Raw genomic sequence first — 18,112 nt, forward strand, 5'->3', positions numbered from 1 at the left:
TGTTACTGGTGCTGCCACCATCTCTTATCTTTGATTTTTGTGAAAAGTTTTTTATCTGTGCACCCAGATAAGAGCTTTAGTATTCTTACACATACAGCATAGGTTGTAGCAGGATTCTTAATCCTATTTAATATTCCCTCTCCTTTCTTGAAAAAGATTAAACGTCTTGCAGAGGTGAGCTACCAGTATAGCACGTAACTAAGTGAGTTGTACCTTTCCCAGTACAGCAAGTGCTGTTCGGTTTCTTCTGGTTTGAAAAACATACTTCATGATTAATAAAAGTAAAGGTAAGTTCAGTTCTCTGATCAGATTTAGATCCTTACTTTCTGTTTGAATCTACTGGGATCCCAGTTTCTGAATCTGTAAAAGAAAAGGCAAGTAAAATTAGTTAAATGCTTTTTTAAAAAAATACTTTCCTACCTGAGAAAAAAGTTGAAAGATGCAAAATATTACATGGAAAATGCCATGGAAGAATTTATCTGGACTCTTGACACTTAGAGGATGATTGATAGCTGGGGTTATGAAATCTTGTTGGAGTCATCTGGACAGTTTGGCTAGACTTCAAGTTCTTATTTTTCAAGTGTAGTTTCTGTCTGGGTGATCTGTCATCTCCTTTGTTTTCTGAAACTGTTCTGTATAGCTTTTGATGGTCTTAGAAGAAGCAGGTGGAAGGAGAGAAAAAAAGACATGCTGATAAAGTAGATTTGGGAGTTCTTTTTTGCCAGCATTTGATCATAGCAACTGGATTTAGTTTTGAATGTTTGGACCCTGTAGGATTAGGTTAAAAAATACTGATTTAGTTTAAGATTACCCATTTACCTTCTGATTTAAGAGTTGAGCCCTCTATATATTTTTTATTTCCTTCCTCTGTGTACCAGTGAAAAAGTTTTTAATTCTGCTGTCAAAATTTGATCTTACAAGGATGACAGAAAGGAAATGTAGTCTTTGTTAGACCACAGAATAATGTTGTGTAAGTGGAATACCTCAGGAATAATATGCAAGTTATTTTCTGTTGTTTAGTGCTTAAGTGATGTCATTTGTATGGAGTCACACAAATGAGTAATTTGCAATGTATTGTGCTCTTATACTTCTGCTAGAGCATGATTAATTTAAAAAAATGATTGTGGTATCATAAAATGGATGATGAGAAGTATGGTGAAGCTTCAAATATTGTAGACTTGATATGGCTATTAAGTCAAAAAGCTCCTATGTATTTTCTAGAGGGAAAAAAACACTGCCAGAGAAAATGTAAACTGATGTGACTGAATGGTAGAAGTGTGGTCAGTTTCTTGCAGGAGGTTGATTTCGTGCAAGATAAATGTTTTAACCAGGTTGAACAAGAAGTGTTTTTGTTTTTTAAGATGAAAATTACATTATTAAGGCAAGATAAGCTTTTTTAACTGCACCTAAATAAGAGCAAAAATTCTTCAAATAAGGAATGTGTTTTTAATATGGAAAGCTGGGCTGGTAGGGTGATAATGCAGAAAATCTTACGGATCTTAAGGAATGGCCAAAATTTTTTCCAAGCTTACAGTGTCTTATCACTGAAAGAATAGTGGGCCCTAACAAAATGGGAGGTCCTCTGATGCTGAGATTAAGCTACAGTACATGAGCAACTTTGCCCAATAAAGAGTTGATCATTGAATGCTGGAGGACAGTTTTTAGTAGTGCCTTTTAACTATATGACTTTGAAATTAACCAGAGAAACCAGCATGATCTTGCTGACTTTCGAATTAACATAATGCTTGAAGACAGACTTTCTTAAATATTAAATTGTGTATAATCTGCTTGGATTGTAGGAAGACAACTTCTCAGCACCCTTCCTTCCAGTCCTTCTGGCCAGTTATTTAAAGGAAGTGCACCTATGAAAACAGTTTCTTAGAAGGCCACGGGTGACAGGTTGTCAGAGGCCTGAAATAGATGGGTACTTGCAGAGATTGGGAAGTACCATATTATGATAGCAGATAGTATTTTATGACTCATCTAAAATACCAAGCTTCAAAGGATAAGCAGTCACTTTTTAAGATGGAGAAGGAAGAAAGTTCTCCAGGGTTACATTATTTTCTGTTCTGAACTTTCGAATTTTTGTAGTATAATCCAATAAATGACAATATTTTAGTGTGTCATGGCAATACTTCTGGTTCTGACATGACAGAAGATAATTATTTTCCTTCATCCCAGGTCTGACATCACTGTGTGTTTGTCATTGGATGGCCTATAAGGTCACAGTTCTGTTAATAAGTGAGCATAGTGTAATGAATTTATCCTGTGTCTCCCCCTACCCCTATTCTGCCCTATTGCAAGAATTGGTTGAGGGTGGCTACTCAAATAGTGAGCTGTGTTTGTTTGAAATAACTTGTGTAGGTATTGCAAGCTGGTGACTGCCTCCATTCTTCCATACTTAACTATAGGCATAGGAAAAGCATTTGAGGGTTTTGTGCATGTGTGTGTTGTCAAGACCTGAAATCTTAAGGTGGTAAAAAATGATGAGGTAGCATTACAGTCATGTTCTGCTTCCTTTTAGATGAAACAACTGTTCAACACTGTTTTGCCAAAGTCTTTGATTTTACTTGGCATAGATTAGTCTCAGAATTTGTGGGTGAATTCTGACTAAGGATGTATTTCAACAGCTGACAGTAGGGTAAGAAGTTTATCTTGGCTCTGTTGTTCCTCCCCCCCCCCCCCCCCCCCCCCCCCCCTTTTTTTTTTTTTCTTACAAGAGTGGTGATGTATTTGCTTGGTCAGAGATAATGGCATCAATTGTGCCATGCATTAGCAATTAATAGCCTGTCTATACATAGCTCTTTTCTTTTTCCACATCAAAAGAAAAAAGCATCCCCAAATTTCACTTGATTTTCAGATTTGGTAACAACATCTTTCTGTGTTGGCAATGAAGGTCACTTGAGTATGTGATGATTGGGTAACCTTAGTTGCTTTATGTAAGTTTGTAGATGTGCTAGCCCATGAGGCCACTGTCGAAGGCAGGTTCTTCACTTCCATCAGTCTCCTGGGCATTTTTGTGTATGGAAGTTTCCAGTTGTTCCTTTGCTTGGTCAGAAGTGTTTCAAGAACACTCGATTAAGAAAAATCACACCACCACCAGGATCAGTTTTAAGTGCAAAAAATGTCTAAGTGCAGATCTTGATGATCTCAGGCAGTATGTCTTTCAGACCTACTTTGAAACACACTGAAACTGTTCTTCAGAATTCTATAATAAGCATAAAATAAAATCTCTGTTATGCTAATGATTTGTTAGCGTCGGTGAAACTGCAGTTGGTAGTGGAACAACCTTTAGCCTGTGATAGCCAATTTACCTGTACTAAAGAAGTTGATGGTTTCCTTTCAAATATTGAGTAGAAATTAATATAAATGTTTTACTTTTTCAGAAGAGAACTAAATGATAAACTGATGTTTTCTGTAAGTTGTAGATGAGGCCATTCAAGGTTCTACCCTATGAGTAAACTATATGGTGGCAGAATGAGTGCTCACTTAAACTGTAAGAGGTGCTTGGGGTTTCTTTTATGCCTGCTACTAAAACTCTATACCTGCTTTTGGTGTAACATGTATTTCTTGCTGCTTATTCTTGAAAATAGTGTGTGTTTTCCTTAATTTTATGCATTTAACAGTTCTGGTATTCGTTAAGAAAATGCTCAGTGTTTAAATGAGGAAAGCAAGATGCCCCAACAGCTAGTTGGCCTGATTGCTTTCCAGTTCATTGTATTTTGTTACTCGTGTAATGGGACCAAAACACAACCTCTGCTGTCTAGAGGGAGTATGAACTGTAGAAGGTTTAGGCACTTTAAGAGCATGCCAAGATGTTTGATGTTAATTGCCAGCCTGCAGTAGTGAGATAAAATTTAAGAAGTTAGATGAAGATTTGCTGCCAGTTCATACCTTAGAAATGCCCTGTTGATGCCACTTATCATCCTGAAGATGCCAACTTTATCGATACGAAGAGCAAATTCAGATTTAAGTCCACAATGTTTTCCTGAAGTCCTCCAGTTTTTCACTGGAGGCTCATTACTTTTTTTGTTTGCAATCTAGTGTTTGGCAAGGGTGAGTGTGTTAAAATAAGTTGATCTCAAAACTGTTGGGCTTTTGTAAACTGCAGCTAAGATACTACACTTTTGTCAGGTGGGAGGAGTCTATTAGGCACTGTATGTGCTTCATTGCAAAGCGGTCTCTGTTCTTGCTATTTTGACATTTTGGAAGGAGTTTGCAGTTAATTATTATGCAAATATTGAAGATGGGGGTATTTTCCTTCAATTACTTAGTCACCGGTGGAATACCTTGTGTATATTAGGCTATAAAAATGCATCAGTTTACTAATCTGTGAACACAGGCATCTGAGGTGCTATGTACCTCTCGTACTTGGTTGAGTGTTCTGTCCTACTTGGCAAGAGGAGTGGGAGACTAGCAGTAACTGCCATACAGGTAGGATTGTTGTATTGACTTGTGTGAGTCAAGCAGACTGTAGCTTTGCTCTACAATTAAACTACTTCTGATTCTTTTTGGTTTACTACTTAAGAAAAAAGTCTTGTAAAATTGGCACCTGATGGGTATAGTATCTTCTGATGGTGATCTATTGAAATGAGGTGGAAATTGTTTCATGCCATTATTGTGAATCATTAGAATGATTTTGGTTTAAAAAATACCAAATGGAATCTGTGACACTTTCTTTTGACATCCTTGGTTTGTATTGTAGATACTGAAAGTTGTGTGTGGTGGGATTTTTTTGTTTTTTTAAAGTGCAAAACAAAAGTGAACTAAGAAATACTTGAAAAATTCTGTAACCAGGCTTCTATTCAAATGTACAGCAGTTGAGCTCAGACAACATAGAGCAGTAAGCAAATGTACTTTACATCTAATAAGTCTGCCTTAAAGTCAGTCTTTGTCACCTCACTGAATGTGAATATTTTCATCGCTAATTTAAATGATAATATTTTTGTCAGTTTGTAATATTTCAGGCATCATCACATGCTTAGAATAAGTGTATTTGAAGTTAACAACTTTTAAAGATGATTGAATATTTTCGCTTTGCTTCTGCAAAATAAAACTAATGAAATTACTGCAACAGTGATTATTTTTTTTCTTTGTGATGTAGAATTGCCTGGTTTTAAAATGAACTGACCCAGTCTTCTGCCTTTTTTTTCTTTTTTTTTTTTTTTTTCTTTTAACAGGGTTTGTGGATGCACTTAGATGTTTGCAATGAGCACTGTGGCTGGCATGCCCCAGTGTTTTGGATACCAATGCATAGGACTCCGTAGTAATCGAATTTATCAGAAACGAACGTCATGAGCATAGTGATCCCATTGGGGGTTGACACAGCAGATACTTCTTATTTGGAAATGGCTGCAGGCTCAGAGTAAGTATGTGAACATAATTTGTAAGTTTTCCTTTTCAGTGCTGCTTTTAAATTTATTTTTTCCCTAGTGACTTGTGTTTTTTTTTTTTTTTATAACAGTGGAGAGGATTTAGGATTCAATAAAACGAAGCAGACTCCCAATACTTAAATAACTGTCACTTGATTCTGAAGTCAGTTTATTCCTCTTTGGGGAGAGCAAAGAAGAGAAGCTAAACTGTTCTACCAGTGCATATTTTCCTTGCTTATCAGACTGAGAAATACAGATGCTGCCAGTTTTGCTCTTGTTGCTTAAAATACTTTGCCTTTTAACTGTATGAAAAAAATAAATATTTTGATTTCCCATGTTGGAAAGGTGAACTCATTTGGTGTGGCAAACTGCAAGAAAGTGGTAGTAATTAGACAAAGATGCCTTTATGAAGGTTGAAGACTTAGCTTAATTGTCTAATGCTATGTCTTCCCGAAGTTATTTTATATTGAAGAGCTAGCAGAAATTCACTTGTTAATAATTCATTTCAGTTACTAACTTTATATAAAGGATTACAAAGAGCTAGTGAAATCCTGAATTCAAGAAACTCTTCCTTTGCATGAAGTAAGCCATAGTGGATTTCTGTGTTTGGCAGCGGGTGAGGGGCAGGTGGGGGTATCTTGTGGTTTTTCATTTGTTTTGGGAGGGGATTGTTTGTGGGTTTTGTGTGTATGTGTGGGTTTTGGTGTGTTGGGTTTTTTTGTGGGTGTTTTTTTTTCCCCTCTAGTGGTGTCTGTATCTGTAGAGTATTGATAGGCTAGCGTTCATCTCTGACTGGAGGTTTTTTCTGTCAAACATACATCTTTCCGTGTGTATAGTATCAAGCTGGCTGTTGAATGTTATGAGAGGAGAAATAGCATTTTGGACAGCTTGGTTCTTGGAGAGGTGAAGGACCAAGGTGGTATTGTAACTTTTACCAGTGTACATAGGTACATGATTCCCTTGATGTCTATATATTTCAGACGGGGCTTTTTTCCTCCATTTTTCTGTTGCTTTTGCATTAATGGAATATATGACAGATGAGTTTTTTGGGAAGAGATGTGTGTCAAAAGATTCTAAAGTTTAAAGATGAAGAGAGTTTGTATAAGCCACAGTCAACCTTGACTACTACTTTACATACACATATGGAAAAAATGCCCAGTTCATGTCTTAGATCTAACTAAAAATGTTAAATTCATCATTTATATTAAATTGACTTTTTGGGATTTGTTTTTTGGTTTGGTGTTACTCTTTGCCTTCCTCTGAACCTTTCTGTGGTAATGTTAAAGACTTTCCCCATCTTTGGTTATCACAAAAATAATTTGCTTGGTTTAGATACTGAAACAATCAATTAGACTTATTTTACGTGCATGTTTGAAATCTTTCATAAATCAAAAATAAACTTCATAAAGTGGTCCTTCATTTAATGGATGCATTGAATAACTAACAGGAATTTAAATAGTTTATACACAGTCTTTGCTGGAGAGTGTGTGCTAAGTAATATTATTCCATTTAAGGAGCAAATGGCTTTCCTTCCAGACTTTGAAAGAATCATTATGCATTTTAAGCAGAACTCGTGAACAGTTCTTAAAAGGGCTGTCTCTCTCCTATGCTTTCACTTACATATGAGGCTATTCTAACTTTGTGCCGTTCATCTGAAAAAAATCAAGCATTTGCAATTTGAAGCTTCTTGTCATATCAGTTTTTTAAAGTTTTTGTTGATCTCTCATATCATGAACACAGGTTTTCTTGGTGCAGGATATTTTTTAACTTGAGTGACCCATTCACAGCTCTTCCCATTATCTTTTCCTGTGGTTTTCTTTTATGTTTGGAGAAGGTCATGATTCCTGAGGTTACTGACATTCCTTGCAGACAGAGCATGTTGTGCTGAAGTTAAAATAAATAAATATAGTTGTTAGTATAAACAAGATAGTTAATTGTGTTATTTGCTTGATACTGTGGCATAGCAACCCAGTTAGGAACTGCTTTTCCTCAGATATTAAGTGACTGTTGCCAATTAGATTAGTTCTTGTCATCTCTGCCATACTTACGCTGAAAAATGTGTAGTTGCATGATTGACTTATGCTGACTTAAAAGCCATGTCACTGTCTAAAGAAGTGTGACACAAAGGTGTGTCCCTAACCTACCAGCTTACACAGATTTACATGGGTTTTGTATGTTTTCTTCCAAAGGATAGTGTGCTGGATATCAATTGTATTGATAGTAATCATAGATTGTCTTTTAGCAAGTTCTGGGGTTTTCCCAAGAGGGAGGAGTTGGAGTTTCTTCGCTGTGACTGATAGGTCTGATACTGCTTCATCAGTTGCTGAAGCATGAGCAGACACAAGAATGGGGGTATGGCAAACCTGATCATGTAGGGGAACTCTTACCTTAGTGCAGTCTCTTAGTGCTTGGTGATTTTCCCCTTATGCTTCAAACTAAGGGATTAGCCTGTTAAAAAGTTATAAGTAAGGGTACTTAATGTGATTGCATAGTTTCACATATTTTAATAATTGTAGGGAATAGCTTTGTGGAGAATAACTCCTATTAAAAAGTTTGAATGTCTCAAAAATTGGTTGAAATAGTCTGTCTCTTGTTATTTGTACCTAAGTGAGCTCTCCAGCGGTGGATTATTTTTGTAGTGCCATAGTAGTCGGAACACACAAGTATTTTGCCTCCATTTGTAAGGGGCTTACTGAAGATGAATATGCATGACTTCTTACTGTTAAAGACCTTATAACAGTAAGCACAGCCAGCCATTTTGGAAGGTTTAGAATGCACTTCCTGACTTGAGAAGAGAGCATTAGTCTAGCTTAGAGCATGAGTATAAGTTGCACACTGGGAAATGCCATTGATGGTACTGCTCTCCTCTTTAATATCTGCGTATGTTTTGTAGAGAGAAGGCCTGTATAATGAATCCAACAACCACAGTATATGGGTCATTCTATTGAGCTCAACGTCCAGGAGAAAAGTTCATGAACATTATTGTAGTCTTAAATGAAAACTACCCTCCCATGACTGTTTCTGAAACAGGGATTATTTTTTTTATTACTGTTTTTTAAAGTATTTTAAGACAATGGGAAGCTTGCCTGTTTGTACAGACAGTATCTGGTCAGCTTATACTTTTAGGACCTGCTATGAAATGCTTAGGTAGCAGAACCCACTCTGTGGTAGAGTAGTAGTACCCGGTTCTTTGTGGTCTAGATAGCGAAGCCCATCACGTTTTTGATTAGGTGAAGTGTCTTGAAATAGAAAATACTGGTTTTCATACAAAATACATTACATTCCTTTATCTGAGCTGACCTTCAGCCAGATACTGCTCAGGGCTGCTGGTGCAACAGGACAACGAACCTGAACTCCTTGAAAATGAGATCTGTCAAACTGGTGTATGGCAGATTGATGCTGCTGAAACATGCTTGGAAGCAAGAGGTTTCATTTGGAGTTCTGGCAAATGTTATCAGGAAGTATTACTAGCTAAGTTCTCATAACCTAAAGCTTGGATTTGCTTTTGGCACCTGCCTTTGAAAGTTTTAGTTTTAGTGAGATTTTATTTCCCATTTGAGAAAGTTCATTTTTATAGAAGTGGTTGATGGCCCCAAATTCGAAGGACTGATTGTATTTCGGGTATTGGTCAAACTGCTTGCTGGGGTCTTTTTTTGTTTTCTTCCTTACTACATGGTCAGAAACAAAACAGTATTTAAAAGGAATGAGGTGGGGGAGATGAAACTTAATAAAGTAGAAATTACTATTGCTTAGAATGCTTGATAGCCGATTCCCTTAATACAGGTTAACTATAGGCTTGCATGGAGTTTTGTAAACGATCTGATTCCATGTGTTTTATTTCATTTCTCACTAATGCCATCTGCTGGCTACACGCAGAACTTTTTCGGTTTGAAATTTGAAATATGAACGGTAGGAAATGAGCCAGAACATGAGGAGTTTCACTTGCAAAATGAAAATTATTTTAGGGGGTTTTAAAAAATACGGGTATCTTTGCTTTTTTTATTAATTTGAGAAAATACTATGTTCCTATTTTCATACGAACATCTTGAGTCATTGCAGCACAAGAGCATGGGAGAAGGTTTTTCTGTGGTGCTTTTTACTGTGTTCCTTGTGAATATTTTGCACAGTTTCGAATTGCTAACTGAAAAAAACAAATACATGTGACGTTTTAGCAAGATATCATGGTCAGTTTATCATGGTAATTTGTTTATCTTGGGGCATAATACTAAGATTTTGGTCTAACTTCAAATACACTATATTGTAATACTGACATTTCAATTTTGATAAAACTAAAAATGCCATAAATATCTCCCTTAGTTAGACACTTAAGTGTGCATTTGCTTGAGGTGAAGCTGAAAAATGTGGTGTGCTCAGAAGGCTGACAGGCTTAGTACCTGTCTGTTAAAGAACTGGCTTATGTTCAAAAATACAAGAAGGGAAACCTCATAGTATTTCAGATCTGAACGCTTATGCTTTTTCTTCCTGAAAACTTGATTTTTGGGATGCTCTTAAGAATGCCAATGGTGAGATTAGGGTAGGTGTCTATAATACAGTAGTTAGTGCCTTGCTACTTGAGTACAAAATTTCTTACAAAGCCATTTTTAAATTAAGTGCTATCTCATGCTTTAATCAGCTGTACAATTAAATAGTTTACCAAGGGGTATTCCTTCACAAAACTTGATTTTTGAGATGCCTATCTAAGAACAAGGCCTTGACCTTTGGACAAATGATAATATAGAGGTGTATGTTTTCTCTTTAAGGTGAGGGTCACGCACATGGTGGGTGAAAGGCAGGGAACAAGGAGTTCAGTGCAGGGCATATTAAAGCATTGGCAGACCTGTAAGCCAAAGCTAGAAGGTTTTCTGTAGTTGTGTGAGAAATCATAGCCATTCTGTACTGCTTATGGGATGAATATCACTTTTCTATTGACTGTAAAGGAAACCTGTGATGATTAATTCCTAGCTTCAGTAAATGTTCCTTCCCATATTTCTTTTCTCTTCTGCACAGTATTGCCCACCCTGGTCTAGCATTTGATTGGGTAAATGGAACAGTGAGTTACATTCAAAGCTCTGGTGATTATCTGTTATAAGAAGTATCTGTGGCTCCCCTGGATACATATTTGAAAAAAAAAATTTCTGAAAGCTGATTCTGCTCTAATTTTGTATTTGTTAAAACTTATAATACAAAGGTTTAATTGCCTTTGCGTCGCGTAATTTTCTCCCACCCTTTTTCTGGCTTTCCTTGCTCAGATGAAGCTGTGCTTTTTGCTTTTAACCCTGTACTCTGAATCTGGTCTATAAGTATTAAAATGGTTGGGGGTAAATACATTTATTTTAAGTATTTTGGTTTTGGAAGATTAATACTTTTGCTTCCAACGACTGTTATGCCTCTAAATACTAAACTTGGTTTCTCTTAAGTGGTTTATAAATTGCTGGAGTAGGTAGAAATGGATTCAGGGAGTGTATTGTCTTGCCACACCTTTTTAATTTTTGTAGTCAGTAGATGAAATAACGCATGACCTCTTTTTTTAGGACATTGCCATTCTGGTATCTTTCACTGAATTCTCCCATATTTAAGTAGCTGGTATTTAGGTCGTGTTAATATTTATTTTTAATGAAGGAAATTCTCCTAAATTAATTGTGGCATTGTTGAAGGATGGATTATACCTGGATTCTGCACACTGTTCTGTATCAGTAAGCCTTCCTGCTCTGAAAGCTGAGTTATTTTCGGTATAGTGAAGCAAACAAGACTGAGGTTGAGCACTGAATGTGTTGTAGATAAGAGTAGCTGTGCTTGTCCCATTCAGTAAATGTTGAAGTATAGCAGTAGAAGCAATACAGTGGTCAAGACCCTCTTGAACCATGATTTCTGTCCTAGCTATGATGGATGGATAGGTAAATGCCTCGTTCATTGGCGTTTTGATTGGCTAGATCATTAGAAGGATTAACTGCATGACATTAATGGTGTATGATTACTGCATAAATCATCATGTCAGTAAATGCATAATGGCAAATCTGTTGGAAAGGCACAGCTTTTCCAACTTTGTATGGATTTTTTACAGTCATGGGTTTAATGAACCTGGTAAATTCTGGGCTGCTTCTAGAAGATAGTTCCAACAAGCTCTGAATAAAATTATTTTCAGTTGAGAAGTGGTGTAAGAGAGTAAATACAGGTTTTTCTGGGTTTAGAAGGCAACGAAGGGCAAGTGTCATCAGAGTTGGTTTTTGTCTAATGCCAGTCAGAAGTTGTATTTCTAACATTAGTACTTTGATTTGTGCACTTGCGTGTTTGCTCGCTAGAAAAAAATGCAGCTGGTGACTGTTAGACATGAATGTTTTTAAAAAGATGTTTTTTCTTTGGACTCTAGAAACCAAAGTCTTCACCCAATAGTGTTTTTTAACTAGTGTTTCTTTTATTGTGTAGTAACCTCACATGGGGAAAAGCTAGTAAGAAGTGGGCCATCAAAAACATTAGTAGGACACTTTCAAGTAGATGTGAAAATACTGTATGTTGTTTTCAGAAAGCTAATGATTAATTATACTCTTACAGAAAGCGTTACCAACAAATCTAAGTTGCTGGTGTCCTTTTAAATCAAAGTAGTATCACTTCACAGCGTAACAAAAAAGCCTCTATTTAGTATCTCAACGTCTAAGAAAAAAAACGGGTATCTATTTTAACTTAAGATTCAGAAATACCAACTTCATTAAAAAATTAATTGAAGGAATTACTGAGATATTTCTGAGGGGAAATAGACTTCATACATAATAAAACTGCAAATGGGAAAAGTGAAACGGGCTTGATTTGAGATGCAAGTCAAAAGCCACTTCTGTTTTAGGTATTGATATTTTCCCCTGCCTTCCAATGTTAAAAAAAAAAAAGAAAAAAAAAAAAAGAAAAGAAAAAAGAGAAAAAAAAAAAGTTACTGGGTCCATTTAAAAGTTTGTCCTAGTGTGATTGAATCATATGATGCAATGAAAAAGCTAGAAGTTACTGACCACAAGTGTGTCTCAGTCATGTGTGTGCTTGCATGCACACGTGAATGTTACTGCTGAGGAAAGGTGGTGAAGGTGTAATTTTTAGTGCTTTAAAAGATCTTCCTATTTTGGTATTCCTTTATCTTTCTTGTCTTTGGTGGCATGGTTTAGTGCATATAAAACCATAATTTATATATTAAAAAGACACTGCCTTTCACTTCAAAACCACCTCTTGCAACTTTTTATCTCTTTTTTTTTCCCTTTAAAGATAAATGCATACACTGCCTTTAATTTTTCCTTAGTTGGGATTCCTGTTTGTAGAAACAGTGCTCTGCTGCCTTGTGTGCTGGTTCATGCTGGTGGCGTGTGAACGTCGCCACTAGATGTCATTGCAGAATTGGGTGGGATTGGTGGTAGTGCAGGGCTGTATCTGGTCTGCAGCTCTCTGAACTACTGCTTCTATCTTTTGTCATAATTAAGCTGAAGTCCTTTCTGCAGCCTCTGTTACAACTCTCTGGACTTGGGTGTACAGACTGATGACTCCCTGATGAAGTGTTCTAACATGCTTTCTTGTTCCAGTGATTCAGCATGCGCTTTTTTTTTTTTGAGAAAAAGTTCTAGCTCTATAGAGGTCTAAGTTCTGCCACTCTGGAAGCTTCATTTTAAATGAAAGGAGGAGGTTGGGTTTCCTTTTTTTTTTCTGGTTAGTTTTGTGGGTTTTTTGAGGGAGCTGTTGGGGGCAGGGGTTGTTTTCTCCCCCCCCCCCTTTTTGTATGCTCCTTTAAAACAGGACCAGCAGGCAATTAATGATAAGTTGTGCAAGAAATACCTATAATTTATTAATAAAAGTACATTATTGCATTTCTTCTGTCTTTTGCCTTGCAGACCAGAATCTGTAGAAGCTAGCCCTGTGGTAGTTGAAAAATCGAACAGTTATCCGCACCAGTTGTATACCAGCAGCTCACATTCACACAGTTACATTGGTTTGCCCTATGCAGTAAGTTTCATGCTAAATATTCTGTATAAAATGGGTTATGTAAAATCTGCTGTTCTTAACTGCAAAAACTGATTCATGCTTACATTTTTATATCTTACTGGGAGTTGGGTAGGTTGACTAAAGATGGTTGGTTAGAAGTAGAATGCAGAACACAATGCATTTACATGTAAAACATGTTGAGGAGGTAGAAAACAAGAATGACTAGATTTTAAACTATTAATAAAAATAAGAAGTCTCTGAAGTTCTTTACAGAGTGGATTTTTACACTCTGGCTTTAATAACCATCAGCATATGAACATTTAAGAGCTATAACTATCTTTCAACAAACATCTAGGACCATAACTATGGTGCTCGGCCTCCTCCAACGCCTCCAGCTTCTCCTCCTCCATCAGTGCTTATAAGCAAGAATGAAGTAGGCATATTTACCACTCCCAACTTTGATGAAACCTCCAGTGCTACTACCATCAGTACGTCAGAGGATGGAAGCTATGGAACTGATATTACCAGATGCATTTGTGGCTTTACACATGATGATGGATATATGATCTGTTGTGACAAATGCAGGTAACGAATACTAAAATAATTTAAAAGGTAAAAATTACTTAAAAGTTAAAGCTGCATTGAAAGGAAATGTAATTAAATGGTGTTTTAATTATGTTGAGTCATAGGAAGTTTCCTTCCATCAAAGCAGTGTTTGAAGGTTGTATGGCTTGTTGGTTGGTTGGCCAGTGAGTGTTTTATACTTGCTTCCAGTCTGCCTTGACTACTTGTGTTAATTTGTTCGTGCCTTGACTTGTGCCTTGTTGTTTAATAAGAGTATCTTTTTCCTCCCTTAAAAAGGAGATCACTTTGGTATTTTGTCCAAGTTATTTGTTAGTATGATAAAATAAAGGCCTAGGGATTGGTTTTTAATCTGCATATACTGAGTAGCAGAGCATCTTTGTAAGTTATGTATATGTAAATCAAGTAACTTGCAGGATGCAAAATAATCTGAAAGAAATTTCTCACATACTGGTTTCTCTGTGCATGATCTTTCTGATAAGAACTCTTTAATTTTCAAAGGACATAGTTTTAAGAATTGTATTAACTATGGAAGGACTAACCTAGATTCTTACTGGAGAAGCTGAAGTTAAATGTTTAAACTTCTGTGTTCATGCTTAAGCACCTGCATGTCATAGTAAAGTAAGCAGGTGCTGTCGGACTTGGAAAAAATGACTTGGGAACAAGTCTTATGTTTCTGGACTTTACTCAGTATTAACCTGTATTTTTACATTCAATATGTTTAACAAATGCTGCTGAATTTTAGATCGTTGTGTATTTCTAAAATGGTTGTTAGGGGTAATTAAAACAGTAATTTGAGCTGCATGATTCCATCTGCTTACGTAACAAGCTTGCTTGTAGCTCCATTGCTGAAAGAACATCTTAATAAGCTTCAAAATGAGGGAAAATGTTATCAGAATCAAGGACCATCAATAATGAGTAACAATAAGCACTTGGGTAGGGTCTGCTTATTTTGAAGAAGAGATTCTTTGTGAGGAGTTCAAGAGAGTTGTGATAAATTCACAAGTGGGAAGATAATGATTTCTGCATCCCAGTTCCTTCTAGCAATGTGGGAATGAGCAGAAACTACTGTCCTTGGTTAGCTTTCAGTCCAGCAAGCACCCTCCCTTCCCAGATTGTGGGAACCAGTTAAAGCTCTTCCTATGCTGCGTGGCAGTGCTACCAGTCATGTGGGGTGTGTGTATACAATCCAAATGTTTATATGTTCTGTCAAAACGTACAAGTAAATAAAAACATATATTTGTATATATTTTCATATAGAAAAATAAAAACAGTATTTTATGCATATATTTATAAAAGGAAATTGAATCCTTTTGTTTAAAAACAACGCTCCTGTTACAATGTAAAGCATAAGTCTTGTTGCTGAGGGTATTTGTCTCGATCTTGTTCTCTATTGTGATAATTTGCCATTTTTTATTTCCAGTGTTAGAGAAAAATTTCCAAGAGGGAAATGAGTCTAAAGAAGCAGAGAGACACCGGGAGACAGCAACAAGATTGGAATTACAGTGATCAGTGGAATAGAAAATCAGCTAGCAGAGTGGTGGCGAAGACAGTGATTGAGATGTAGTTTTAGGCAGTATTCAATCTGAGTAAAGATCATGATGAAAAAAAAAAAGACTGTCTCGCACTCTTTGTGTGTGTGTGTGTGTGTGTGTGTGTGTGTGTGTCTGTATTATGCACATGATTTTAAAAATTGTACTGAAAATTAAAAGGTTTTGGTTTTATTTTAAAGCGTCTGGCAGCACATTGACTGTATGGGGATTGACAGGCAGCATATTCCTGACATATATCTGTGTGAACGTTGTCAACCAAGGTGAGTGGTTGATTTTGAACTCTAAATAACTAGAGACTATAAAAAGGGGAGGTACTGGAACAATCGACAGGGAAAAGCTTAACTTTTCGATGGAGGTGATCTTACCTTTCCCTTGTTCACAGTAGTCATTGTTTCACCTCGTGAGGCAGCACTCAGCAAAACAGCAGTGATTCCTGGATCTTTTCTCAGGCAGACTGATACATAGACGGGCCATTCCATATTTTGTTTCATGGCTGTCATACATTGAGAACCCTTAACAGTGGTGTTTTCAGGTCAGCTGCCCTACCAGTAGTTTTCAGTGTCTTTTGTTTTTATGGCCCCATTCCAATATGCTGCAGAGCTCACTTCAAGGATTTCTTGCTCTGAAAGGAGTATGTATTTGTATGCCTGCCCTCAAACTTAGTCATGACATGACAAGGAAGGCATTTTGTTCTGACTGTGTGGTAGGTAGATAATACCTGACATCATCGTTGTCCTGTGACATAAAGTGCTACTTGTTACTTACATTACAGATTGTTAATTAAACAGTGAATAAAGACATGTGCAGAATATTTTAATTACCAATAAATTAATTTTTTATTTTTGACAATAGTTTGGACCTTGTTGTAGAGTATTTGTAACGTATTGTGACAATTGTGTAGAAGAATCTGCAGGAAAATGGTTTAATGCCTGCTTATCTGTAATCTGCGGACTGTCAGTCTGTCTTCTGTGCTATCAAGTTTTCATTACATTTGAAGTGATTTGGATACTTGTATGCCTGTGCTTTGCATTAAAATAGAATGGAACAGTGCACAACTGATGTTTTTCTAAGTATCTAAACATGCAGCTGGTTTTGTTCTGTAATAGTCAATGGAAAATGGTAACTATGAAATGGTTTGTTTTAATACTTAGACATTGATGTGTAAGTGTGAGGAATGGAATAAAATCTCTTTTCTAATTTCAGGAGTTTGGATAAAGAAAGGGCAGTGCTGTTGCAACGAAGGAAAAGGGAAAATATGTCAGGTGAGCAAAGTTCAAAGATTTTTCCTTAGTAAAGTTTCTAAAATTGCATCAACTATAGATTTAAGAGTGTGTACATGGTTCCTGCAATTTTGATAGTCTTCAGTAGATAAGGTTCAGTAAATCAACTGATTTTTTTATCGACTTTATTGTTACTAAGATAACATTATATCAGAACCATTGCAGTCCCATGAGTTTTGCTAGTTGCCACTACTGCCTTTTTTCTTATCATAGTGGAATAATTCAATCTTCAATCTGTTTGAACATTGTTAAAGTTTCATAATAATAAATGTGGCTTTTATAATAACAAGACTCCTTTGAGTAAGCTACTGAAGATAAGGTGGAAGAAAAAAATATTTCACGGCTCTGTAATTTTTATTCTTTCATAGTGTAGACTACTCATTTCCTTATACTAATCTCTTAAAATTACTCCATTGCAGGTGATATTCCTGTCTCTAAAAATTACATAATTGAGATTTAAAACAATCTGTCATAGTTTTGAGAGGGAATCCTGATTCTTATTGGTTTGCTCTAGATTTAGGGGTGTATATTTGTATGGTTTTGGGTTTGTTTGACAAAAATTGCTAACCTTGGATAATACAATTGCATGATGTTTTGAGATTTTTTTTTGGCTTTTGATAACTAGATGAAATGTGTATTGGAAGTACTTATTTCAGTCTCTATATTTTATGAAATTAGCTCTCCTGCTGTTTGTAGAATGTCAAAACCCAGCTTGTCCTGACTTGTCAGGAGTTCTGTCCAGTAGTGTGCCCAGGTGGCCGAGAAGGCCAACAGCATCCTAGCTTCTATCAGAAACAGTGTGGCCAGTAGGACAAGGGAAGTGACCGTCCCCCTGTACTCAGCACTAGTGAGGCCATACCTCAAATATTCTGTTCCCTTTTCGGCCCTCACTACAAGAGGGATGTTGAGGTGCTGGAGCGTGTCCAGAGAAGGACAGTGAAGCTGGGGAAGGGTCTGGAGCACAAGTCTTGTGAGGAGCGGCTGAGTGAACTGGGGCTGTGGGCTGTTCAGCCTGGAGAGGAGGGGGCTCAGGAGGGACCTTACTGCTCTCTGCAGCTCCCTGACAGGAGGCTGTAGGCAGGTGGGGGTCGGTCTTTTCTCCCAGATAACAAGTGACAGGACAGGAGGAAATGGCCTCAAGCTGCGCCGGGGAGGTTTAGACTGGATATTAGGAAACTTTTCTTCACTGAAAGGGTGATGAAGCATTGGAACGGGCTGCCCAGGGAGGTGGTGGAATCACCATGCCTGGGGATGTTTAAAATACAAGTAGATGTGGTGCTTAGGGACAGGGTTTAGTGGTGGACTTGGCAGTGCTGGGTTAACAGTTGGACTTGATGGTCTCAAAGGTCTTTCCAACCTAAGTGATTATGATATG

The 18,112-nt window shown here is 36.9% G+C and overlaps 1 protein-coding gene across 4 annotated transcripts in view; it reads left to right on the forward strand.

Moving 5' to 3' along the window:
• KMT2E (lysine methyltransferase 2E (inactive)) overlaps window positions 1-18,112 on the forward strand; it is a 62,291-nt gene that overhangs the window by 12,448 nt on the left and 31,731 nt on the right. For 3 of the 4 annotated variants that reach the window (XM_080391907.1, XM_080391906.1, XM_080391908.1), the window contains 5 exons: window positions 5,181-5,365; window positions 13,232-13,343; window positions 13,678-13,907; window positions 15,637-15,717; window positions 16,661-16,719. In XM_080391907.1, coding sequence (XP_080248033.1) covers window positions 5,295-5,365; window positions 13,232-13,343; window positions 13,678-13,907; window positions 15,637-15,717; window positions 16,661-16,719 — 553 coding nt within the window. In that variant the 5' untranslated portion in view covers window positions 5,181-5,294. Of the gene's footprint in view, window positions 1-5,180; window positions 5,366-13,231; window positions 13,344-13,677; window positions 13,908-15,327; window positions 15,718-16,660; window positions 16,720-18,112 lie in introns of those variants that run through there. The other variant, XM_080391909.1, reaches the window with a different exon arrangement.

The sequence above is a fragment of the Falco punctatus genome (assembly GCF_963210335.1).
Source record: "Falco punctatus genome assembly, chromosome: 6".
In the NCBI taxonomy this organism is placed as follows: domain Eukaryota; kingdom Metazoa; phylum Chordata; class Aves; order Falconiformes; family Falconidae; genus Falco; species Falco punctatus.